Source organism: Oncorhynchus keta, chromosome 19 (genome assembly GCF_023373465.1).
Source record: "Oncorhynchus keta strain PuntledgeMale-10-30-2019 chromosome 19, Oket_V2, whole genome shotgun sequence".
Taxonomy (NCBI): domain Eukaryota; kingdom Metazoa; phylum Chordata; class Actinopteri; order Salmoniformes; family Salmonidae; genus Oncorhynchus; species Oncorhynchus keta.
The window spans coordinates 38,254,895-38,277,888 of NC_068439.1; the positions used below are offsets into that span (position 1 = coordinate 38,254,895).

General features: G+C 42.7%; 1 protein-coding gene across 3 annotated transcripts; it reads right to left on the reverse strand.

The window, feature by feature from the left end:
- Nucleotides 1–323: 323 nt before the first annotated feature.
- Nucleotides 324–22,379, reverse strand: LOC118398230 (CCR4-NOT transcription complex subunit 3-like). 3 transcript variants are annotated; one of them, XM_035793373.2, is made up of 18 exons: nt 22,207–22,379; nt 20,062–20,124; nt 19,395–19,462; nt 16,033–16,107; nt 15,544–15,633; nt 7,923–8,051; nt 7,411–7,506; nt 6,867–7,080; nt 6,083–6,264; nt 5,657–5,713; nt 4,575–5,502; nt 4,252–4,357; nt 3,980–4,118; nt 3,745–3,841; nt 3,052–3,253; nt 2,675–2,807; nt 2,369–2,494; nt 324–2,056 (listed from the first exon to the last, which is right to left on the reverse strand). In XM_035793373.2, the coding sequence occupies exons 2-18, from the start codon at nt 20,084–20,086 to the stop codon at nt 1,958–1,960; spliced, it is 2,766 nt and encodes a 921-aa protein (XP_035649266.1). In that variant the 5' UTR covers nt 20,087–20,124; nt 22,207–22,379; the 3' UTR covers nt 324–1,957. The 3 variants fall into 3 exon arrangements, with proteins under 3 accessions (XP_035649266.1, XP_035649267.1, XP_035649264.1); XM_035793374.2 differs by having other exon boundaries at nt 6,083–6,219; nt 6,867–7,086; XM_035793371.2 differs by having other exon boundaries at nt 6,867–7,086; nt 22,207–22,378.
- Between the last annotated feature and the right edge of the window lie 615 nt (nt 22,380–22,994).

Here is a 22,994-nt window from a genome sequence, read left to right on the forward strand (position 1 = left end):
CTCCATTGAGCGCCTATGTTTTCCTCTCCTTGTCTCAACATACCTTATGATAAACGCAGCACAACACAACATATGGTTGCTGATGTGTTCAACAAGATGGCTGCTGAGGCTCTCTTGGGAGACTGGCCCTGCATACACTACATGTGGTAAATGTAAATGTCATGTAGCATTCAGTACACCTATTGGACCAACTATGTGTATTGTAAGATAAAAGGAACTGTATTACTGTAGCACTATTAGAACAAGTAATAATATATTATACCTGTCTGCTTTAAAATACCCCAGAAGCTTTATCAATATGATAAAAAATCAAATAAAAATACTTCTGAAAAGTAATTATTTTATTAATATTTTACAATCCTTTATTCATGGTTATGCTTCATATTTACTTAATTTTATCAGCTCCACTTTGCAAGTGTCATTGATCATGCTGTCCAGAAGACAACGGCAAACAAAAAGTAAAGGATGAAAATGACAGTCTATACAACACCCTTTCAGAGGGGGAGAGTTTCACATTTCAGCTCTGGTGGACTTCTCTTCCCTTCCGCTTGCCAAATAGGTAAAAGGTAACATTAAAAACAGCAGGCTCGTCAGTGAATGGTGCCCTGACAAGTTATTTTCTTAAAAAATAAAAATAAAAAATAAAAAAATGGGTCTCACTCTTTCAGATTGAAATGCTTTCCATCTCTGAGATGACATACACAGGCAAACGAAAATGACAAATTTAAGATTGCACTCCAAACATTGGAGGATATTATTATTTAAAAAATGTAAAGCCTGAAATGAAACACATTGCCTTTAAAAGGGATAGAAAGCCCTATTGGGGTGGACAAAAAAAATTGCCTGCGGTGTCTGTCTGATCTCTGTGGGGTTTTTGTGCTGCAATGGAGCTCCTGACCTGGTATATTTCCTCACATAATGATCCATCAAACACTTCCTGAGAAAAGGAAATATCTACCTGGAGGTTGAAGTGAATTTTGGAAGTGCAATCACAACTGATTTGTACATTATTATCATCAAAGTGGCGGGAACAAAAATAATGAAGTTATTACTAGGGCGGTCGAGTTTATTGTAAAAGCCCACCTCTCGGGTTAAAACACTTGTAAACATACTCTACAGACGAGACGCTTAAGTGCTGGTGTGGTTTCTGTTGCTGTTGACCACAGCAATATAAACGTAATGCTGTAACTTGGGATAAGAATGAATGGAGGGATGGAGGAGGGCTGGGTTACCATATTTTATTATAGCAGTCTGGTCAATGCTGGGTGTACCCAAGAGGAAGCTATTAGTTTAACATTAGGGTGGGCTGGTGACCATGAAGAGTCTATTCATTAGGGCTAAAACATGGAGTCACCCCAAAAGCCCTTATTGTAACATGGAAATGCTACCGTTTCCCCTCTAGTCTTTAGCTTGTGTCTAACCCAGCAATGACCTAGGACTGCTGTGAAATGCTTTAGGCTTTGGACCCACCCCCCTCTGACCCACCATCCCCCAAGGGCTCATTTGATTGGCCTCTCGCTTCATCTTGTCACTTTTTTTTTTTTTTAATTGGACTGCCATACTGCTGGGAATTAAAACAGATTTGACCAATCATCTTTGGTTCTCTCAAATGAGTGGTAGGTGAGTAAAAAAATAATAAAGGAGTGTGTTATCGACCAAACATTATATATATATATATAAATATATATATATAAAAATAAAAAGGGATCCAGTTCAGGTAAGAGATAAAAAGCTCCAATCTAAATCAAAACTGCCTTATGGGAAAAGAGGGAGGGGTTTATCACTGTAGGGGGTGTGGCTTCGCAGGGCAAAGAGGGAGAAGCTCCAAATGCATTATGCTCTACTAAGACTGGCTCAGTCTGGCGTCTGCATCCGTCCCTCTTCCCAGTGTGTTGAGTTCAATCCAGGAATGTCGACGGTAGTCCAACCTTCTTTTATTCTCCTCCTCTGCCTTATGTCACTGGAGGTCTCGGTCCTCAAGGTACCTGTACTCAAACGTGAATCCCTCCTTCTTCCGTTGTCCCCACTTCTCGTAGTCAAAGTAAATGTACGTCCCCTTTAAAATACATTGGAAGATGCACAGTAATGTTAGCGCACAAAAAGTAAAACAACAAATCACAGACAAAACCCCCCCCAAAAATAATAATAATTCTGACCAATCTTCAAAGAAAAATACATTTTAACGGAGCATGCAACGGATAACATTTAAACATTTTTCAACGGAAAATGAAAATAAGTATTTATTATTGCTCAAGTCTAAGTAATTGCTCCCATTTTCAATCCGTTTTCTTCCATTTGGTGTCCAATGAACACGACCCCAGGTTGCGGTCCAAGGAGTCTGCAGTGTGTGGAGGGGTGCCGAACTCACCTGCTCAAACTCATCTGTGATGGTCTTGGGCTCCTCGTGCCTCTGGAACCACATCATGTACTTAGTGTGGAACCGCCACGACTGCTTCTTCAAGGCCTTGGCTGCCAGATACTGGGCCTTGGTGCCCTGCGGAGAGAACCCAGAAGGGAATCTGTTACTATTATGTGAACAATCATATCCATGACATGACATGGCTTAGCCTGAAGATTGAAAAGACGCAGACCGCCATCTTCAAAAGTAAAACCATAGAAATGATCAGCGTCTTCAGTCAAGCTTGTTTTGTCAAACGCACACACACACACACACCTCTAGGTAGTAGAAGATGAAGAACAGTGTCTCCGTGGACAGTCTCTGGTAGAACTCTACAGAGTCGGAGTGTGGGGGTGGCACCTGGTGGTGGAAAGGCAGGGTGGGACATGGGTTCCTCATCAGGTACTGCCTGGAAGACCAAAACAGTCACAATAAGGGATAAATACATGGAGTAATGCTGAGGAAAAATCTACACGCCTTTAGTCTCAAAAGCAACAATAAAGAAATTACCCAAATGTAGACCTGGGGTGAATCTCAAAAGTATTTTCCTTGATACCTCATGTCCTCTCGCTTTTCCAAAAATGTGAGAGGGAAGCAAGAAGACTTGAGATTCAACCCTGGAGACCTTTTTCAGATTGCGGCTCGGTTCGTACCTGATCCTCTCCGAGTCGGAGGGGTGGGGCATGTGCGTCCATGCCGATTCCTGCATGGCCTGCTGGTACAGCTGGTCTTTGGACAGGGGCACAGGCCCGAGTGGGCACACGCCCAGCGATGGGGGGATGCTGACCTCTGAAAGCGAGGGCTGCTGGGGGGCCGAGGGAGGCCCCGGGGGCAATGTAGTGCTGGGGAAAATGTCTGAAGCCACAGAGAGAGAGAAAAAAATAGTAATAAAAAAGGAGTCTGGTGTGAAAGCCCCCCCCCCAAAAGTAGCTTTATTGTCACATACACCAGAATAGACTATGGGAGGCACACAGTACTACATGGAACTCTATTCCACAACAAGTAACACATGCAAGCAGTAGAATCAGATGTTCTTTTTTAAACATCTTATGGAACCGCAGGGATTGCGAAGAGGGACACAGGCACACGCATACACACACGATAACATACACACAAAGGATTTTTTGTTAAAGATATGTGGTAGTAGAGTAGTGGCCTGAGGGCACTCAATGTGTTGTAAAATGTATTGTAGTGTTTTTAAAATTGTATATAACACTGCCTTGATTTTGCTGGACACCAGAAAGTCAGCAGTTAATGGGGATCTATACCAAATACAAACTGGTCTCATTCCAAGACTGATCCCCCACGGCCCAATTTTGAGCTTTCACATCCAGTCGGTTGCTTACCTGTGGTGAGGTGCAGAGGAAGCATCTCTCCCTCCATTCCTGAGCCCAGTGCCGCTCGTTCTGCCATAGACTTTAGAGTGCTCAGAGGCTCCTGGGGCTGAAAGAGAGGAAAGAGGTTAAACTGACTGGGTGAGAGATCAGGAAATCTGGCTTCAGGTTGAGTCCCAAGAAGATCTCCCTGTAATGGCTCAGGGCAGGGCAATTACTACATGAAGCTACCCGTGTTTTTCCTCACCTTGCTTTCAGAGGTCTGTGTGTAGGAGAGTGGCCCGTTGAGCATACCGCTGCCTGGAAGTTTACTCTCGCTGTAGGAGGGCGAGGGAGAGCTGGTGGGAAGAATCATGGGCCCTAAGAGGCTGGGGCCACTGTCTTTACTGGGAGGGTGGGAGAGAGGAGAGACATTGGTTGATGTGCTTTTACGTTTGACTAATTCTGACCATACACATTGTACAGTGAGAGTCACAATCCAAGACACTATAGGACATTTCTTTATTATATTTGACTCACGGCTGATTGGTGGTGGAGGTCAAAGACGAGGGTTGGCTGCTTTGTAATTGGCTGGCACTATTGAGGGCGGAATCGGGTGTGCTGTCTGCTACTACAGCACTGTAACCTGGGACAGAGGAGATTGAGAGGGAGGCTTACAAACTGAATCAGAACTCTGATAATACATAGATAGATGATATACATTTGGTTTGCTCTACCTTATCTGTACAACCCAACGCTGGGTTGAACAACTACTGTGGAACAAAACAAAATACCCAAATAAGGGCATGGATGGATACAACCAATCAACAACACAATATAAGTGGATAGTAATTCAAGCTTACTAGTGCTACCATTCTGCTTCTGTCCACTGGGTGGCCTTGTGATCGCCGTGCTTGGCGCGCCTGAACCAGAGTTCCCTCCAATGCTTCCTATGGCTCCCAGGCTGCTTCCAGGGGACAGGCCTCCTATGGGACTGGAGGCCACCAGGGGAGGGCCCTGGACCCCCAACTGCCCTGAGCCAAGGCCGCTTAGGCTGAGGATCCCACCGCTGACACCAATTGCACAGGGCGCAGAGCCCAACAGGCCCGTGGATCTATCGCTGACAGTGTTCCCGCCCATCTGTCCCACTGTGCCGGAGTTAGGGCTGCTACTGCTGACGCTTTTCCCTGCTAGGGGGCTTCCGATGGTTCCGGAGCCTGCTGCTGCCGTGGCGTAGGGGGCCGAAGTTGAGCCCGCCAGGAGCCCGGCCATGGTGTTTAGGGATGCTGGCATCCCCGACAAGCCAAGGCCCGACATCTGGCTGACGGCCGGTGACCCCGTAATGCCGCCTTTACCAAGGCCCAAGCCCAATCCAAGCCCCAAGCTGGAGGACGGTGATGGCCTTGACGGAGCATGCAAATGGGTGTTGGGCGTGAGTGGGGGGAGGGTTGTGCTAGAGTTGGCGGGTGAGGAAGCGGAGGGGCTGGGGAGGAGGAGGTTGTTCGAAGGATTGGAGTTGGAGGGGGCGTTGGAGGAGATGACTGAGTTTCTGGCCTGCTGGGTATGGTAATGCTGCTGCAGTTGGGTAGCGTCTCTGTAGCTGCCAGAGTTGGAGAGGAGACCTCCCATGTTGCCCAGGAGGCTGTTGCCCCCAGTGACAGGCAGGCCAACCCCGGCAATGGTCGCCAGCGAGGATGAGGAGGCTCCCGAGGAGGCAGAGGATGAAGAGGAAGAGGATGAAGAGGAGGAGGAGGACAACGACGAAGAAGGGTTGCCGTTCTTGATAGGCGACTGAAATTGTATAAAAGGCATTACTTCAAAACCACTCCTGGTGCAGCACAGCTGAAAATATATAGATGGGAAGTTGTGACATTTTTAAGACCATAGACCCAAATCAATGCAAGTGACTCATACACAGCACTGTTAACATTGGAATTCATCACACCTGACCGACTTCACTGTCTGTCGAACGTCCCCTTTTCTTGTCATCTTCAGAGTTCTCCTGGGGGGGACAAAGAAATACCTCCTATAAGCACTCAGTCACGACCATCTGTTCTAATTCAACGCAACACATGTTGTATTGCATGCAAACCCTATGTTTTGTACCAAAATCCATACAAATGCTGTTCATATTAAGGCTCAACACAAACGTCAACATCATAATCCTCTCGCTTTCATCCTCGTTGCTCCAAACCCCCTCTGATCTGAGAGCGAGGGACCACTGAGCACCCACTCCAACCCAGGAACATTCAACATTCACCAGACCTAATTACAGAATGAGAGTGGGTGGTTCTAAAGAATGGGAGAGCAAGTAGGGGATACAATGGAGGCTGTAGAGTGAGAAGTAGCGGGGCGGGGGGCGTTCCCTCACCGTAGTGTAAGTTGCGGACGAGGGAGGGATGGGCGAGGAGGAAGTGGTGGAGGTAGGCGTGCCGCTGGAGATCTGATGGAAGAGATCGTCGTCCAGGAGCGATTGGCCCGGCGGGGACGTGGCCACCAGCGACCCGGCTAGAGAGACAAGAGATGGATGGGGGGAGACAGAGGGAGAGGTAGCTACATAAAAACAAAAAGTTGCATATGGAAAAAGTTAAGTGGCAGTTATACAGAGACAACAGGAACAGAAATGATAGAATTTACAGCATTGTAATAAGCAAGCTATGCAGACAATTACATTGATACAAGCCACAATCACCAATATCAAAGCTGATCTATGCACAGTTTTTTTTTATTTTATAACCAAGCTATCATCCATTTGAGGCTATGTATGCACACATGACTGTAAGTCGCTTTGGATAAAAGCGTCTGCTAAATGGCATATATTATATTATTATTATTATTATATTATATACTCCACATGTGGTCTAAGATATGCAGTACAAATGCAATATTCAGGAATAAACACACAAGTAGTGATGTCTCGACACAGTATCGATACTTCCGATACTCCATGGTTCTTTAAGGACCGGCTTAAGGGGAAACAATGTGTGCCATAGTGTGGGAAATAAACAAATGTTGGAACTTTGGGTGACCGTTTCCAACGACAGGATTGTTTCCTCAGGAAATTCAGCCTGCTTCATGTTGTGTTTCCATTGCCGTGATACTATGTCGTATCGATACTGCGTACCGCGACAACACCACGATGAAGCAGCACTTACGGAGCTCCTCCAGATCCAGGTCGTCGTAGAGGAACTCGTTCTCCTCGAAGTCGGGGTCCTGCGACGAGTCCATGTAGTACTCCACGTCGTCCTTGATCTTGCGGATGGAGTCCACCGGCAAGGTGTCGTTGTCCAGCATGCGCAGGATGGTCTCCAGCATCCGGATGTGGTACCGGTGCTTCTCGATGAAGCGCTTCAGCTCTTCGATGCGGTCCTGTTTCTATAGCAGAGATGCGCGTGTAAGTTGATGCTTTAAAGCTCACTGTATGTTCGGGCTAACAATCTCAAATGTGCTATATGTGTAGAGGCATGAAAGTGGAACACACAGATGGTAAAGTAGATGGTACCTACTTTACATTTTGGTGCATTGGGTAATGCAGCGTGCCGAGAAAATAAAGAGAGACATACAGGATAAGAGATGAATTTAAGAGTTAGAATGACAGCATCTGAAGAGAAAAGATTCAAGTAGTACGGAAGGAAACAGGGAGAGAAGGAGGAAGATATGGAGAAGATAGCCAAATGGCGTGGCAAAATGACAATTGACCTCTTTGTCTCCCTTCTTCTTTCGAGTCTGGACTGAGAGGGACTCCACTTCGCTCTCAAACTGGTCCACCTGCATGTTCAGAGTGTCTATTGTATTCTGATGGGCGACAGGGGAGAGACACAGAGGTCATTCATGATTTACACCAACACAACAGCCATAATCACACCACAACCACAAACTGTGTGGACCACACTTCATAATAACCTATTTCATAGGGGAAACTAGACGATACCAGTATTGTGATACTCGTTAGTACCGTGGCAAGGAAACAAAACACGAAGCAGATTTAACGCGAAGCAGATTTCCATGGAAGAAAAATGTGCGATACTGGTATCGTCCCAGCCTTAGAAACTATGCAGTAAAACAAAACAATCTACTTTGAAAGGCCTAGCATGCATGATGAAATCTCTAAGTCATTATTGTCACGTCATCAGACCACATTATTGAAATGTGCTCATGTGTGAAACAAATTCCCTTTGGGGTAAAGGTTTTCAAACAAAAGTAGTGCTCACCGTTAGCCAATTGCCGACCTCCTCTTTCTCCCTTTGGGCCGGGTCCACCTTCTGTGCCAGGCCCAGCCCCTCCTTCGAGTACGCCTTTGTCTTGGTCTCTCGCTCCACGATCTTGAACCGCTCCATTTGCTAAAGGGGGAGAGAGCAGGAATTGGTTTAGAAATCCCTACAGGTGACAGGTTTACTTTTGACCATATGCTAGCTATGCCAGAGCCAAAAACGCTTGGCTTGTGAAATGCTCATGTCAAATCATTGGACTAGTTGCCAATCAATGAAGGGTCATAAGGGCATTAGGACGCGCCATAGCAAAACATTTCAAAAATGTTTTTCAACGGTAAACGAAAGGGAGTGTTTTTTTTTTTTTAATTGGTCAAGTTCAGATAATACCTCACCGTTTCAGACCTACTGAGCGTGTACCTGTTGGGCACTGTTGGTGGAGATTGAGACCTCACCAATTAAAGCCATCCAATATAACAGTTCAGGATGACTGTGGCAGGTGTACACATCCCCCAATCAGGCCAGTGATTATTTGTTGCAGGAATTTAATTACTCAGTTTTAATTCCCAATTAAAATTAAACACTCTGTCCATTCATTAGAATTTGTATTTTATAGAAATGGACAGAGCCCGGTCTTAAAGTCAAATAGCAGCCTTTATTCACGAGAGTACTGAACACGATACAGTTTACCACAGGTTATAAAGTGAAAATGACGTCATTTGTTCCAGTACCAACCAGTCTCTCCTCCCACCCTGGTACAAAGGCAGTATCTCAAGCCTTCCCACATCGTCTCCCTACCAATTTAATAGAATTTATGAGCCAAGGTCTTCTTGTGTAGATAAGCATTCTAGCCAGTCTGAAGATTTAGTTCATTCATTTCTACCAAGGAACAGACCGTCATTTTTCTAATCCTTGATTATATTTACACACATTATATTCAGTACTAGCATTAAGAAAGAAAATTCATACATATACAGTAACATAATAGTATTCTGATTAGTACATCCTGGTTGAAATGTATACATAATTAGTCATTATAGATAAAAAATCCCCTTAACATTACTAAGTTGAGACACCTGTGTGTGCTTCCTTGACTAGTAACGCTGTCTACGCTCTCCTAGGTGTTCTCAGTAGAGGTTCCACAACCTCTGACTTCCACACGCAACAGAGTTCACTGAGATTTTGATGCATGCCAGAGGAGAATGCTTGGAGGCGTGTAAACCCAGCCTAAAAGCCAATTGATGCTTGATCCAAAAATGTGGTCAGTGGCTCCCCATGGAGGGTGTGACGCAATCGCGGAGCCTCTAGAGCAGGGGTGTCAAAGTCAAATGGACGGAGGGCCAAATAAAAAATTTAGCTACAAGCCGAGGGCCGGACTGTTCGAATGTTCATTGAAAATTTTTTAAATGACGCATATAGTCTAGTGAACCTAATTGAACCTACTGAAAACCTAACAAATATATTCCAATATGATCAGATAAATAAAGCAATATTTTCTTATGGCTCTGTCAGTAATCTTTAATTTTCAAGAGACACAAAAGACAAATTTCCTTTATATAAAAATCCCCATAACATGAACATTAAATGAAAGAAACCGGTATTCAAGGCACCATCAGTAGCCTATATTTTCTATTTTAGCAAAAGTGGGCTAAATTTACTTCAAAGAAAAAAACAATAATAGCAATTTTCTATCATCCACTCAACTGAAATATTTTAAAAATATAATTGGATTGAAATACAATAAAATAAAGTGCAAAAATCTATTAATCAAAAACAACACTTTGTTTAAGGAGAAGTAACATGCAGTGAAAACAAATATTAAACTTTAACTTTTAAACTTGAACTGAGTAAAAACTCTAAATATGTGATTGCACAGTAATGTTCACTTGTTTGAGGTTGAGGGTGATACTTGGTGGTGTCCCATCTTTTCCACAAGTTCATCAATGTTCGGGGTAAGGCTCTGAGCTGAGGAAATCCTCAGAATTGAGTGGAGGTGTTCAGCAGTAAGTCGACTTCTGTGTGATGTTTTGTTCAAGTTCATCAAAGAAAACAGTTGTTCACACAGGTATGTGCTGCCAAACATAGACAACGTTTGAGCAGCCTGGATGCGCAGCTGGGGCATTGTGTCGGGGAGGAAACGGGCGAACTCCGCAGCACCCACTGCCGCATATTTTGCCCTCAGTGCATCATTGCATTGGAGGTCAATCAACTCCATTTGGAGGTTTGGTGGTGAGCTTTCCACGTCAACAGCAAATGGGTTACCGAGCAGTTCCAACCTGCTTTTTGTGCTTCAAAGTCAGCAAATCGGCGTCGAAAGTCAGCGGCAAGCATACCTATTTTATCAGCCAACTGTGCGCTCGGGAACGCACTGGTAGAGAGCTTCTCTTTCATGGTCTGGCAGCTGGGAAAGTGGCTCAAATTTTCTTTCCGCATCTGCGTCTCCCACAGAGTCAGTTTGGTTTTAAATGCCTTCACTGTACTGTACATATCAGAGATGACACGATCCCGACCCTGCAGCTGCAAGTTCATTGCATTCAGATGACTCGTAATGTCACACAGAAAAGCCATTTCACACAGAAACATTTCGTCTCGGAGTTGTGTTGTGTCTTTCCCTTTGCTGTCCAAGAACAGACAAATCTCCTCACGAAGCTCGAAACATCTTTGAAGCACCTTTCCCTGGCTTAGCCATCGCACCTCTGTGTGATAAGGCAAATCACCATGCTCCGTTTCTAACTCCTCAGAAATGCCTTGAACTGGCGGTGATTCAAACCTTTGGCTCTGATAAAGTTAACTGTGCGCGTGATGATGCTCATTACATGCTCCATTTTCAAGGCTTTACCGCACAACGCTTCCTGGTGTATGATACAATGATAAGCTGTCAGCTCACCTGTCGCGTTTTCCTCTTGCATCTTTTCCCGTATCTTCGCCACCAGTCCGCTCCTGTGTCCACACATCGCAGGTGCTCCGTCGGTTGTCAAACCCACGAGTTTTTCCCAAGGCAGCTCCATCTCATTTACACATCTTGACACCTCTTCATACAAATCATGCCCGTAGTTGTGCCATGCATAGGACGTAAAGCCAAAAACTCCTCTGTCACGCTTAGGCTGGAGTCCACTCCGCGGATGAAAATTGACAACTGGGCAATGTCAGAAATGTCGGTGCTCTCATCCACAGCCAAGGAATATGCAATGAAATCTTTTCCCTTTTTCACAAGCTGCTCTTTTAGATTGATGGACAACTGGTCTACTCTCTCGGCAATGGTGTTTCTGCTCAGACTCACATTTAAAAAGAGTTGCCTTTTTCTGGGCAAACTTCGTCACAAACTTTAATCATGCAGTTTTTGATGAAATCCCCCTCCGTAAATGGCCGGGCTGATTTAGCGATCTCTTCTGCCAAAATAAAACTGGCCTTGACAGCAGCCTGGCCTTGTGATTTGGCTTTTTTGAACAGAGCCTGTCGAGATTTGAGGCCTCGTTTTAATTCCTCTGCCTTTTGTAGCCTTTGTTCCATGTCCATATTCTTGTTTTTGTCCGCGTGTTTCGTTTCATAATGTCGTCTCAGATTATACTCTTTCAGTACCGCCACACTTTCTCCACACAGAAGACACACAGGTTTTCCAGCTACCTCCGTGAACAAATACTCCGACTCCCACCTTGTTTGAAACCCCGGTTCTCAGTGTCCACCTTCCGTTTTGCCATTTTTGATGGGTATCTGAAAGTTAATTTTACTGTGATGCTGACAACTGCTGTGCCAATAAATATTGAAATGAAGCAGCCTACTGCTCGGTGCGTCACCGTTGCATTGTGGGAAATGTAGTATTGGTGCGTGTAAAAGATCTGCGGGCTGCCGGCTTGCTGCGGTCTGCGGGCCGGTTCTAATAATAAATCAAGATCATCCCAGGGGCCGTAAAAAACCTTCTCGCGGGCCGGATGTGGCCCGCGGGCCTTGACTCTGACATATGTGCTCTAGAGGCATGCGGAGACCAAATTGAGCTCTGTACCGCATCACCGTGCGCCTCCCGAATTTTTTAACAATGCGGAGGGCTCCGTATAGCTCCGCATTGACAGGATTGGTTGACGGCACGAGGGGGACGGTCGGTCCTATATAAACACAAATTCACTTCCTTACATTTACATTTACACTTCCTTGACAACAGCTCTGCTCCGTGAAGCGCAAGAAGTATGAATGCCCTGACTTCTGCAGAGGCCTTATCCCTGCGAATGCTGCACGGCCAATACAGATGTCGGATTGATTATGCAGCGCCTTTTTTAAAAAAAACGCGCAACACTGTTTCAATGCATTGCCCTAGAAGTCAGCTGCCACTGTAAGTGTAGTAATATGAGTCGTCCCCACGAGCGTCCCAGCAGCACCTTTGTACATAACATTGTAGGTCCCCCTGTGTTAATCTGTTAACGGCATAAAAAGAAGCTAAATTAAAGCCCCGGCATGAAGCCTGTGAATGCTTAGCAGAGCGGTGAGTATATGCTAAATGCTTGTCGTTGCTGATGTGGCTAATTGTTCTCCTGAGGGGGTCCTGGTTATGGATGGAGTCTCCGCTGGGGTTTTTATTCCGCCTCCGCACTGGTGTGGACTGCTGAATCCTTGATCAGGGTAGGGCTCTGCAGACCTGAAACCTAAAGTCTGCGTCCTAAATTATACCCCATTGCCATTTGGGATATAGCCAAAGTGGCAAGCTGCCAGGTGTCGCCAAATTATCCTAAGTTCCTAGGACCCTACCTCAATACTACAATACCTATCTCAAATACTGAGGGACGAACAAGACAGTCAGTCTTCAATAAGTGTTATGGAGCAACTTCCTTTGTTCATCATATCTGCGGACCATACATTGGGCTATGGTGATGCCGCCGTTTTCACTAACAGTGATCAGTTTCGTTTTCCTCCCCTAAAGCAACGCAGATATTGTCTGAGTCTAGACGTTGAGCGCCAGCCTGGGGCGGGGCAGCAAAAAAAAGGAAGCACATTATGATTCGATGCATTTCCATCAAAGGACCCATGAGCACCAACGTGAAATTCATAGCAGGGTTGGAGTCAATTCAGGAAGTACACTGAAATTCCAATTCCAATTCTCTTCAATACTTTTCAATTAGGAACATTTAAAATTGCAATTGTGTTAACTTTCTGAATTGACTGGAATTAAAATTAAATTGACCCCAATCCTATATAAGAGCATGTCAAATGAAAGCCAAGAGTCTATATTTTGGGGCAAATGAAGGCATAGATAAATTTGAACCATTTTACAAGGCTTTGATTTCTGGATAAACAGATTGAAAAGGGATCTTAGAAAACATCTATCAGAAAGTCTTAAAAGGTATTAGAAATGATAACACAATGTTGAAGTAAAGACCCTTGCCAACTAATATCAACACTTGTTAGCCTTGTGTAAGTTTAAGATATATTGCCTGGTGCCTTGTAATTCAGTTACCAAAAACTCACATTTCTTTAAGATATTTTCTAATATTCCCTCCCATGAGGGAGGATAATGAAAGTTCACAGAAGTAACAAGTAATGGTAGACCTACCAATTATTAGTTATAGTGATTTTACTGATATCAATTGTTTCTGAATTAAGTGGTTAAAACTTGGTAACGGAATTACCCCAAAATCAGTAACGGAATTCTTATGTTCAGCTCATAACAGTTTTCTTTGTCTTTCTGTTTGGTGGTCAAACCAAGAGTTTTAAAACAGTCTCTGGACAACTCCTCACCCTCTCTCACTCTACAGCTTAAAGTCACCTCTCCCAGCTCTTATTGACACCTACCCACGAGCCCACTCTTTCCATTTACTTTAACCAGAATCCTCACCCACTGAGCACCTACCAACACCGGGTGTCTATGGGCATTGAAAAGTAGTTGAAATTTGTTCGCGCCCATGCTCTGTCGCAGCCGGCCGCGACCGGGAGGTCCGTGGGGCGACACACAATTGGCCTAGCGTCGCCCGGGTTAGGGAGGGTTTGGCCGGTAGGGATATCCTTGTCTCATCGCGCACTAGCGACTCCTGTGGCGGGCCGGGCGCAGTGCATGCTAACCAGGTCGCCAGGTGCACGGTGTTTCCTCCGACACATTGGTGTGGCTGGCTTCCGGGTAGAATGCACGCTGTATTAAGAAGCAGTGCGGCTTGGTTGGGTTGTGTTTCGGAGGACGCATGGCTTTCGACCTTCGTCTCTCTCGAGCCCGTAGGGGAGTTGTAGCGATGAGACAAGATAGTAACTACTAACAATTGGATACCACAAAATTGGGGAGAAAGGGGGGTACTTTAAAAAAAAAAAAAAAAAAATTAAAAAGTAGTTGAAATTTGATCAGTCCACCCTGGCCTTGACGTCTACAGACGGACCGGACCGGGCCAAATCTGAACATATCAAAGATGCATGTTTTACAAGTTCGGACAGTATAGTACAGCGAGTACAGTACAATAAATACAGTAAAGAAAAGTAGTGTACAGTAGATTGTACTGAACTGTACTGAACTCTGCTCTACTGCACTGTGCTCTGCTGCAATGTCCAAACTTGTGAAACACGAGAATATCCCTAATTATGCATAATTAGATTTTTCAAAACTCAAGATACTATGCCATAGCTGACACTCCATTCCTTCTGCAGACATATTTTAATCTTAATTCGGAGCAGATATTAATTTTTAGAAGAATTGGTCGCATAAAAACCTGAGATTTTAACCGTGAATCTATAATCAAAGTTTGCATGCTGACTCTTCTTCCACTAAATTAGTTTATGTACATTTTTCTGTGGAATATGTTGAAAGTAGTCCTTGTGCATAGAGGTGTATGCTTTGTTAAACTTGGAAATCAATGGGTTTTGCTTGGCATACATTTTAAGTGGCAAAAAAAACTGAGTCAAAGTGCAATTTCATTATGTTGAATTGCCCTTAGCTAAGAACAGTGCCACAGGTGTGAAAAGCAGATGATTATGGCCCGCGAATGATATTTATCTGGCCTGTAGTTAATGTTGTTACATTAACTAAATCTGTATTCCCACAAAAAAAAGATATGTGATCATGTCGCAAAGGTATGAAATTATTGTTATTTTAAAAATATTTTTGGGCATAGTTGTGGTCAATTTTCAGTGTACAAATTATGCCCCCCCGACCAACCGCTCCAACAAAAATCCCCCGGCTGAATCTAGTTGCCTACACCTGATTTAAACCTTACTGCTAACAGATAATGGTATTCACAATGAACATTGGTTTGACATGAATAATAACAAAGATAATATTAGCAAAAGTCACCACTGTTTGTTTCTGCATTTGTATTGACCAACACCACAATAAAAAAAGTTGCATCTTGATATCCAAGTGTCTTTTTCACCATTATCCCATGTATTTTTGGCTTGGTAGCACCACATTTCAGGTCAACCAAAACCACACAAATGCTCACACTTAGATACGAGACCCTCGATAAAAAAAACCTATTAAGACCCATAGGCTAAGATGACACATCCATCTCATTGTGTTAGCAGGTGCTGTTGTTGAAGCAGGTGCTGTTGTCTGAATAACCTCAGTGCACTATGTGGCTTGGTAAGCCCTGCTAACCACAGGTGTTTATACCAATTGTTTCTTCACTATGTGGCTAATGAACATGTCCCACACACTCACCGTCTCAATCAGTTTGCGATTCTCCACTAGCTGCCTTTTGTCTTTAATCTCGTTGGAGGCCACCCACGTCTTGATCTGGTCTCGGAGACGCTGGGGGATGAAGGTGAAGGAGAGGAACAAACGGAGAAAGAAAAATAAGTTCTCTTAGTGAAGGCATGCGGTGGCTTGCCCTGAAGTCAAGTATGGTTGACACGCACACACGTAAGCAAGCTTGGCTTGGGGTAGGATATGTCCACATGGTAACACATGGCCAAGTTAAAAAAACAAACAAAAATGCACACACAGACACTTTCACTTGGTTTTAAGGATAGCTGACCCTCCTATTTAATCATCAGCACATAGACGCCCTCTCGCACGTGAACACACACCCCTACCTGTGGTCAGGCGTAACCATATAACACTGGTAAACAAACATTTGAGGAACATCCCAAAACCATGTGCCCTCAAGCCACATAACAGTTAAGAGTCATAGGGTTGTCGGTGTCCCACCTGTAGTTTTTTAATCTCTTTCTTGAGGTCTGCTTCATACTTCTCCTTCTGGTTAGCGTTGGCTGCATTGTGAAGCTGTGTTTTGGAGGGGTACAGTCATAGAGTACACTCAGACAATCAGTATCTTTTCCCAAACATGTTTCATATAATCTTTGTAAACAAAGTAAACCATGTAGCCTATAGCTTCAAAATGTGTCTAAAACTAGTGTATCATGGACTGTCAGTCCTAGCGACCATAGCTCAGCCTCCGCCTAGAAATTTGAGTGACATTCATTCCCTCCAGTCCCATCCCTCAACTTTCCACCAAACCAAGTGCAATTGGGCCGAAACGCAAACTCGGGAGTGGGCCTTTAAACCTTGTTCTTCTTTGGCTATACAGAACACACTAACAATAGGTCTCCTCTCTATCCCCACGGCCGTGAATAGGAACGGCTACAACCCCACCAAACAAATGTGGTATCGAAGACCCCTGCATATACAACGGATGTTAAACGTTAATCATTTGGTGGAGCTTTCTAAGGTCAGCACAAAACGTTCCAACAACCAACGTGTCAGGGTGGTAAAGCACTTAACATGCATACAGTGCCTTCAGAAAGTATTCACACCCCTAGACTTTTTCCACATTTTGTTGTGCTACAGCGTGAATTTAAAAAAGGATTAAAATTGGCCTACACACACACACACAATACCCCATCATTTTTTAAACAAATTAATTAAAAATGAAAAGCTGAAATGTCTTGCGTCAATAAGTATCCTTTGTTGTGGCAAGCCTAAATAAGTTCAGGAGTAAAAATGTGCTTAACAAGTCACAATAAGTTGCATGGACTTACTTTGTGTGCAATAATAGTGTTTAACATGATTTTTTGAATGACTACCTCATCTCTGGACCCCACACATACAGATAATTGTAAGGTCCCTCAGTCAAGTACTGAATTTCAAGCACAGATTCAAGCACAAACCTCAGAGGTTTTCCAATGCCTCGCAAATTAGGGCATCTTATTGGAAGATGGGTAAGGGGGAAAAAGCAGATATTGAATATCCCTTTGAGCATGGTGAAGGTAATACACCTCAGATGGTGTATCAATACACCTAGTCACTGCAAAATATACAGGCGTCCTTCCTAACTCGTTTTCCGTAGAGGAAGAAAGCCGCTCAGGGACTTCACCATGTGGCCAATGGTGACTTTAAAACAGTCAGGAGTTTAATGGCTGTGATCGGAGAAAACTGAGGATGGATCAAGAACATTGTAGTTACTCCACAATACTAACCTAATAGACAGAGTGAAAAGGAAGCCTGTACAGAATATTTTATTCTCCAAAACATGCATCTTGTTTGCAACAAGCCACTAAAGTAATACTGCAAAAAATGTGTAAAGCAATGAACTTTTGGTCCTGAATACAAAGTGTTATGTTTGGGATAAATACAACACATTACCGAGTACCACTCTCTATATTTTCAAGCCTAGTGGTGGCTGCATCACATTATGGGTATGCTTGTAATCATTAATGCTTGTAATCATTAAGGGGAGTTTTTCAGGATAAAAAAAGAAAAGGAATGGCGAGAAGCGCAAGCAAAATTCTAGAGGAAAACATACAGTTGAAGTCAGAAGTTTACATACACCTTAGCCAAATACATTTAAATTCAGTTATTCACAATTCCTGACATTTAGTCTTCGTAAAAATTCCCTGTCTTAGGTCAGTTAAGATCACCACTTTATTTTAAGAATGTGAAATGTCAGAATAATAGTAGAGTGATTTATTTCAGCTTTTATTTCTTTTATCACATTCCCAGTGAGTCAGAAGTTTACATACACTCAATTAGTATTTGGTAGCATTTTCTTTAAATTGTTTAACTTACTGTCAAACGTTTCGGGTAGCCTTCCACAAGCATCCCACAATAAGTTGGGGGAATTTTAGCCCATTCCTCCTGACAGAGCTGGTGTTACAGAGTCAGGTTTGTAGGCAAGCATCCCCTTTTTCCTCCAAACATAACGATGGGCATTGTGGCCAAACAGTTCTATTTTTGTTTCATCAGACCAGAGGACATTTCTTCAAAAAGTACAATCTTTGTCTCCATGTGCAGTTGAAAACCGTAGTCTGGCATTTTTATGGCGGTTTTGGAGCAGTGGCTTCTTCCTTGCTGAGAGGCCTTTCAGGTTATGTCGATAACGGACTCTTTTTACTGTGGATATAGATACTTTTGTGTCTGTTTCCTCCAGCATCTTCACAAGGTCCTTTGCTGTTGTCCTGGGATTGATTTGCACTTTTCACACCAAAGTACATTCATCTCTAGGAGACAGAATGCGTCTCCTTCCTGAGCGATATGGCGGCTGCGTGGTCCCATGGTGTTTATACTTGCATACTATTGTTTCTACAGATTAACGTGGTACCTTCAGGCGTTTAGAAATTTCTCCCAAGGATGAACCAGACTTGTGGAGGTCTACAACTTTATTGGCTGATTTCTTTTGCACTAAGTTTGAAGGTAGGCCTTGAAATACATCCACAGGTACACCTCTGATTGACTCAGGCTCCTTGACATAATTTGAAAGAAGCTTCTAAAGCCATGACATAATTTTCTGGAATTTTCCAAGCCATTTAAAGGCTCAGTCAATTTAGTGTATGTAAACTTCTGACCCACTGGAATTGTGATACAGTGAATTATAAGTGAAATAATCTGTCTGTAAACAATTGTTGGAAAATGACTTGTGTCATGCACAAAGTAATGTCCTATAACCGACTTGCCAAAACTATAGTTTGTTAACAAGAAATTTGTAGAGTGGTTGAAAAACAAGTTTTAATGACTCCAACGTAAGTGTATGTAAACTTCCGACTTCAACTGTAGGTCAGTCTGCTTTCCACCAGACACTGTGAGATGAATTCACCTTTCAGCAAGACAATAACCTAAAACACAGGGCCAAATTTACACTGGAGTCGTTTACCAAGAAGACAGTGAATGTTCCAGAGTGGGCGAGTTACAGCATTTACTTAAATCTATGGCAAGACCCGAAAATGGTTGTCTAGCGATGATCAACAACCGATTTGACAGAGCTTGAAGAATTTTTAAAATAATAAAATGGGCAAATGTTGCACAATCCAGGTGTGGAAAGCTCTTAGAGAGACTTACCCAGAAATACTCACAGCTGTAATCACTGCCAAAGGTGCTTCTACAAAGTATTGACTAAGGGGTGTGAATACTTATGTAAATGTATATTTCTGCATTTCATTTGAAATAAATGTGCAAATAAAACACGTTTTCACTTTGCCATTATGGGGTATTGTGTGTAGACAGGGTGAGAAAGAAACCTACATTTAATCCATTTTGAGTTCAGGCTGGATGAACCCACCACCCTCCCTGCATGTTACCTTTTGCCAAATGTCTTCAAACTGTTCCACGCCTTCCGTTACTTTTTTCAAACATCGATCTATTTCACCTGGGGAAGGGCATAGAATAACAGGGAGGTTTGGGAAAGAGCCGTGGTTTAAAAAAAAAAAAAATAATCCTTCAACACGCATCACATCAGGATGAATAATGTAAAGTCAAAATGCGGTTGCTCTCCCTTTCCCCATAAGCAGCACTGCTTTTACAACTGTGGCTGTCAAGCCTTATCAAAGATACATGCAGTAAAACCTAAATGTGTCACCACAAACCTGTTTAAAAATGAAACACCACGGGCACTGGCAACTGGGTTCGGTATACAGTCTTAATTTAAGAAGGTTGTCTCTACAGACTAAGTCTGACTTTGGCCTTGTGCAGCCTTGCTCCTAAATGTTGCTTCTGGCTTCTTATTTTTGGTATCACAGGTCACAACCCTTTTCAGTAATAAGAGTGCAGCACTTCTCTTATTGAGATCACATCCGTGCAGGACAATTTGACAATCTCTACATCATGTATGGATAGAGAAATTATGGAAGTGACATTTCATCTGTTGGATAGACATGCTTCATAGAGAAAAGGGCGGGAATATAATGATGGACTAGGTGGTAGATCATTGGCAGGGGTACCATCTGGTCAACCATTTGGTAACCTCACCTTGAAGTTTCCTTTTATCAGCCATGACTGTTGACTAGGATGCTGTCTTCATGCCTTCTTTCACTGTAGAGAAAAATAACAGGTGGGATAACCGTAATCTCCGGCAACCTTTTTACGCTACATTACTTTTTCATAGCATTTTAGCTTGGCAGCCAAGTTCAGTGAAGTCAGCAGTGTGAAATCCTGGGTTGTATTCAATACAGCACAGGCACATCATAGCGAAACGTTTAGCAAACAGAAAATGAAAACAAGAGTTTGTTATTGGACAAGTTCAGGTAGTTTGCTGCCTGTTTCTCACAGCTTGATGTGATGAAGATGTATCGTGAGAGCATGCACGGTGCAGGTACATGGTTTTCACATTAAGCTACCACTTCAAAAGTGCCAGCATGCAAAAAAAAAGTTTGAATTAATTTCTAAATGGTACAATATTACACTTTCATCTCAAGTTAATTACATTAAAAAGCATTTTGAATGAAACATACTCAACTCTCTAATTTACTACCCTGGAGGCATCACCATTACATTAGTTAAATACTTAAATAAAGGTAGGTTAAATAAATATAAAATACATTGTATCATAAAGTGTCTTGTAGTTATTAAGGAGTAGTGGGTAGACCATAGTTGACAGTCTGACTTGTTGACCTCTCACACACAGTCAATTTCTGGTAGAATGGTGCATGTAATTGGTTTTAGACATGGTTCATTCAACAAGGCATTTCTGACCATTCCGGGAATGACTTTAAGGGGGGGCATCACAGAAACATTGATATTTAAAGTACTGTAAAGAACTAGCATGTAGTTTTGAATTTAGACATTTTTAAAAACTCAATGTCTCAACATAAATAAACATTGACCATTGTTTCTTGAGGAAATGTCAGTGGTGTAAAGTACATCAGTAAACATACTTTCAAGTACTACTTAAGTCTTTTTGTGGTATCTGTACTTCACTATTTATATTTTTGACAATTTTTACTTTTACTTCACTACATTCCTAAAGAAAAGTATTTACTTTTTACTCCATACATTATCCCTGACACCCAAAAGTACTCGTTTTGAATGCTTAGCAAGACAGGAAAATGGTCTAATTCACACACTTGTCAAGAGAACATCCCTGGTCAACCCTACTGCCTCTGATCTGGCAGACTCACTAAACACATGCTTAATTTGTAAAGGATGAGCCCCTGGCTATCTGTAAATACAAAAATCGAAAATGTGTTCATCTGTACTTCTACATTTACTTTTGATACTTAAGTATATTCAAAACCAAACACTCTGAGACTTTTACTCAAGCAGTATTTTACTGGGTGACTCACCTTTGAGTCATTTTTTATTAAGGTATCTTTATTTTTACTCAAGTATTACAATTCGGTACTTTTTCCACCACTGGAAAATGTTAACTGAAATGTTAGCTGAAGTTTTTTTAATGTCAATTAATACTATATAATACAAGAGTAAATATCACAAGCGGCAGTAGATTGCAGCTAACTGATATCGCTTGCTAGCCTGCCTACATGAAAACTTGAAACATTGTAGCCACTGAGTGACGCCTGGTCTGGATAATTTCACATTGACGGTTCACGTGAATTCAACAATGTAACGCGCATGGTAGCGTTGAGCATCACTTGATACTTTTTGTGACAATTTTTCACGTCCACGCAACCACCGTTTGATAAGGTCATTTTACCATCACTTCAGCCAGTGAGTTTTGACCATGTATTTACCAAATGTTTTTACCGACGCTAGACTTTCTCAACAGATCCAGTAAGCCAGCTAAACTAGTCTCCATATCTGGCTTGGGGGCAACGATCGATTTTTAAAAAGTGAGCAGTAATAAATAAACATTAAATGTTTACAAGCAACATAGCTAATGACTTTATAAGCTGTTTCTATTTGTCAGAGACAAGCAAACAAGTATACCACTTCAACACCTGAGTAACAAGAACTTGTCGGCTACAGATGTGCCGTGAATTATAGCAAAATGTATGCATTTCCATGGAAAATATCAGGCGAACCCATGTCAATTTGGCTCTGCAGCTGATAACCAGCTAGTGGATAACCACCAGCTAAGATATTAGTGAGACACATTGGAAGGGAGAAGATAATGGCACATATAACTAGATCTGTTTTAGCGTACAATTTATTTACCTGGATTTTCCGATTTATCTTTTCTGTTCTTAGTTGACGCCACTCTTTTAAATCGTATTTGCCTACGTCCTCACGCTATTTTTCTAAATTATATTAATTATTTTCGCCAAACAATCACTCCGCACATCCAAGATGGCTACCAGGAACACCTCCTCTACTGTTGCCCTGATGGCCTGGAGGCCCGCCTTCCTTGCAAGCTATTCGATCCTCACCCTCATTCTACGCCTTCCACTGGCTAGACTGCCTGTCACTCTGGAGTCTGGAGGGACAGGTTTCCCACTTCCGCACAAGTCGCACTATGATTGGTTAACTTTGAAAGGTGAAAGGTAAACATGAGTTCTTAGAACACCTCACCCCCTTCATGTTTTGGTTCCTGTCCCTAACCACTGACACTGGCCAGAAAATGTCAAGAAAACAACATGATAGTTAACTGAGCTGACAGAAAATCTATTGATAATATGAGCTGTAATAGTCCAAGTGTAGACTGCCATGTAATATTATTAATTGCAGTGCAATATGAAATGCTGTCTTTCATTAATCAAATGGCCTACATTGTTAAAACTGCATTATTGGTTAAGGGCTTGTAAGTAAGCATTTCACTGTAAGGTCCTCCCTCACCTGTTGTATTCGGCGCATGTGACAAATACATTTGACTGAAATAAGATGTTGCCATCAATCTAAAGTAAAAAAAATGTTTTACCTTTATTTAACTAGGCAAGTCAAGTAAAAATGCTTATTTACAATATATAAACACCGAACAAAAATATAAATGCAACATGCAACAATTT

Bases quoted from the DNA above. Each gene is read 5' to 3' on its own strand.
- LOC118398230 (XM_035793371.2), bottom strand. From the start codon at position 20,086: ATGGCTGATAAAAGGAAACTTCAAG. The intron at 7,087-7,410 runs GTCAATTGTCAT...TCTCTGCTATAG, and splicing joins AGAAGAAGGGAGACAAAGAG to AAACAGGACCGCATCGAAGA. The intron at 4,119-4,251 runs GTGAGTCAAATA...CCACCCTCCCAG, and splicing joins ACCTCCACCACCAATCAGCC to TAAAGACAGTGGCCCCAGCC.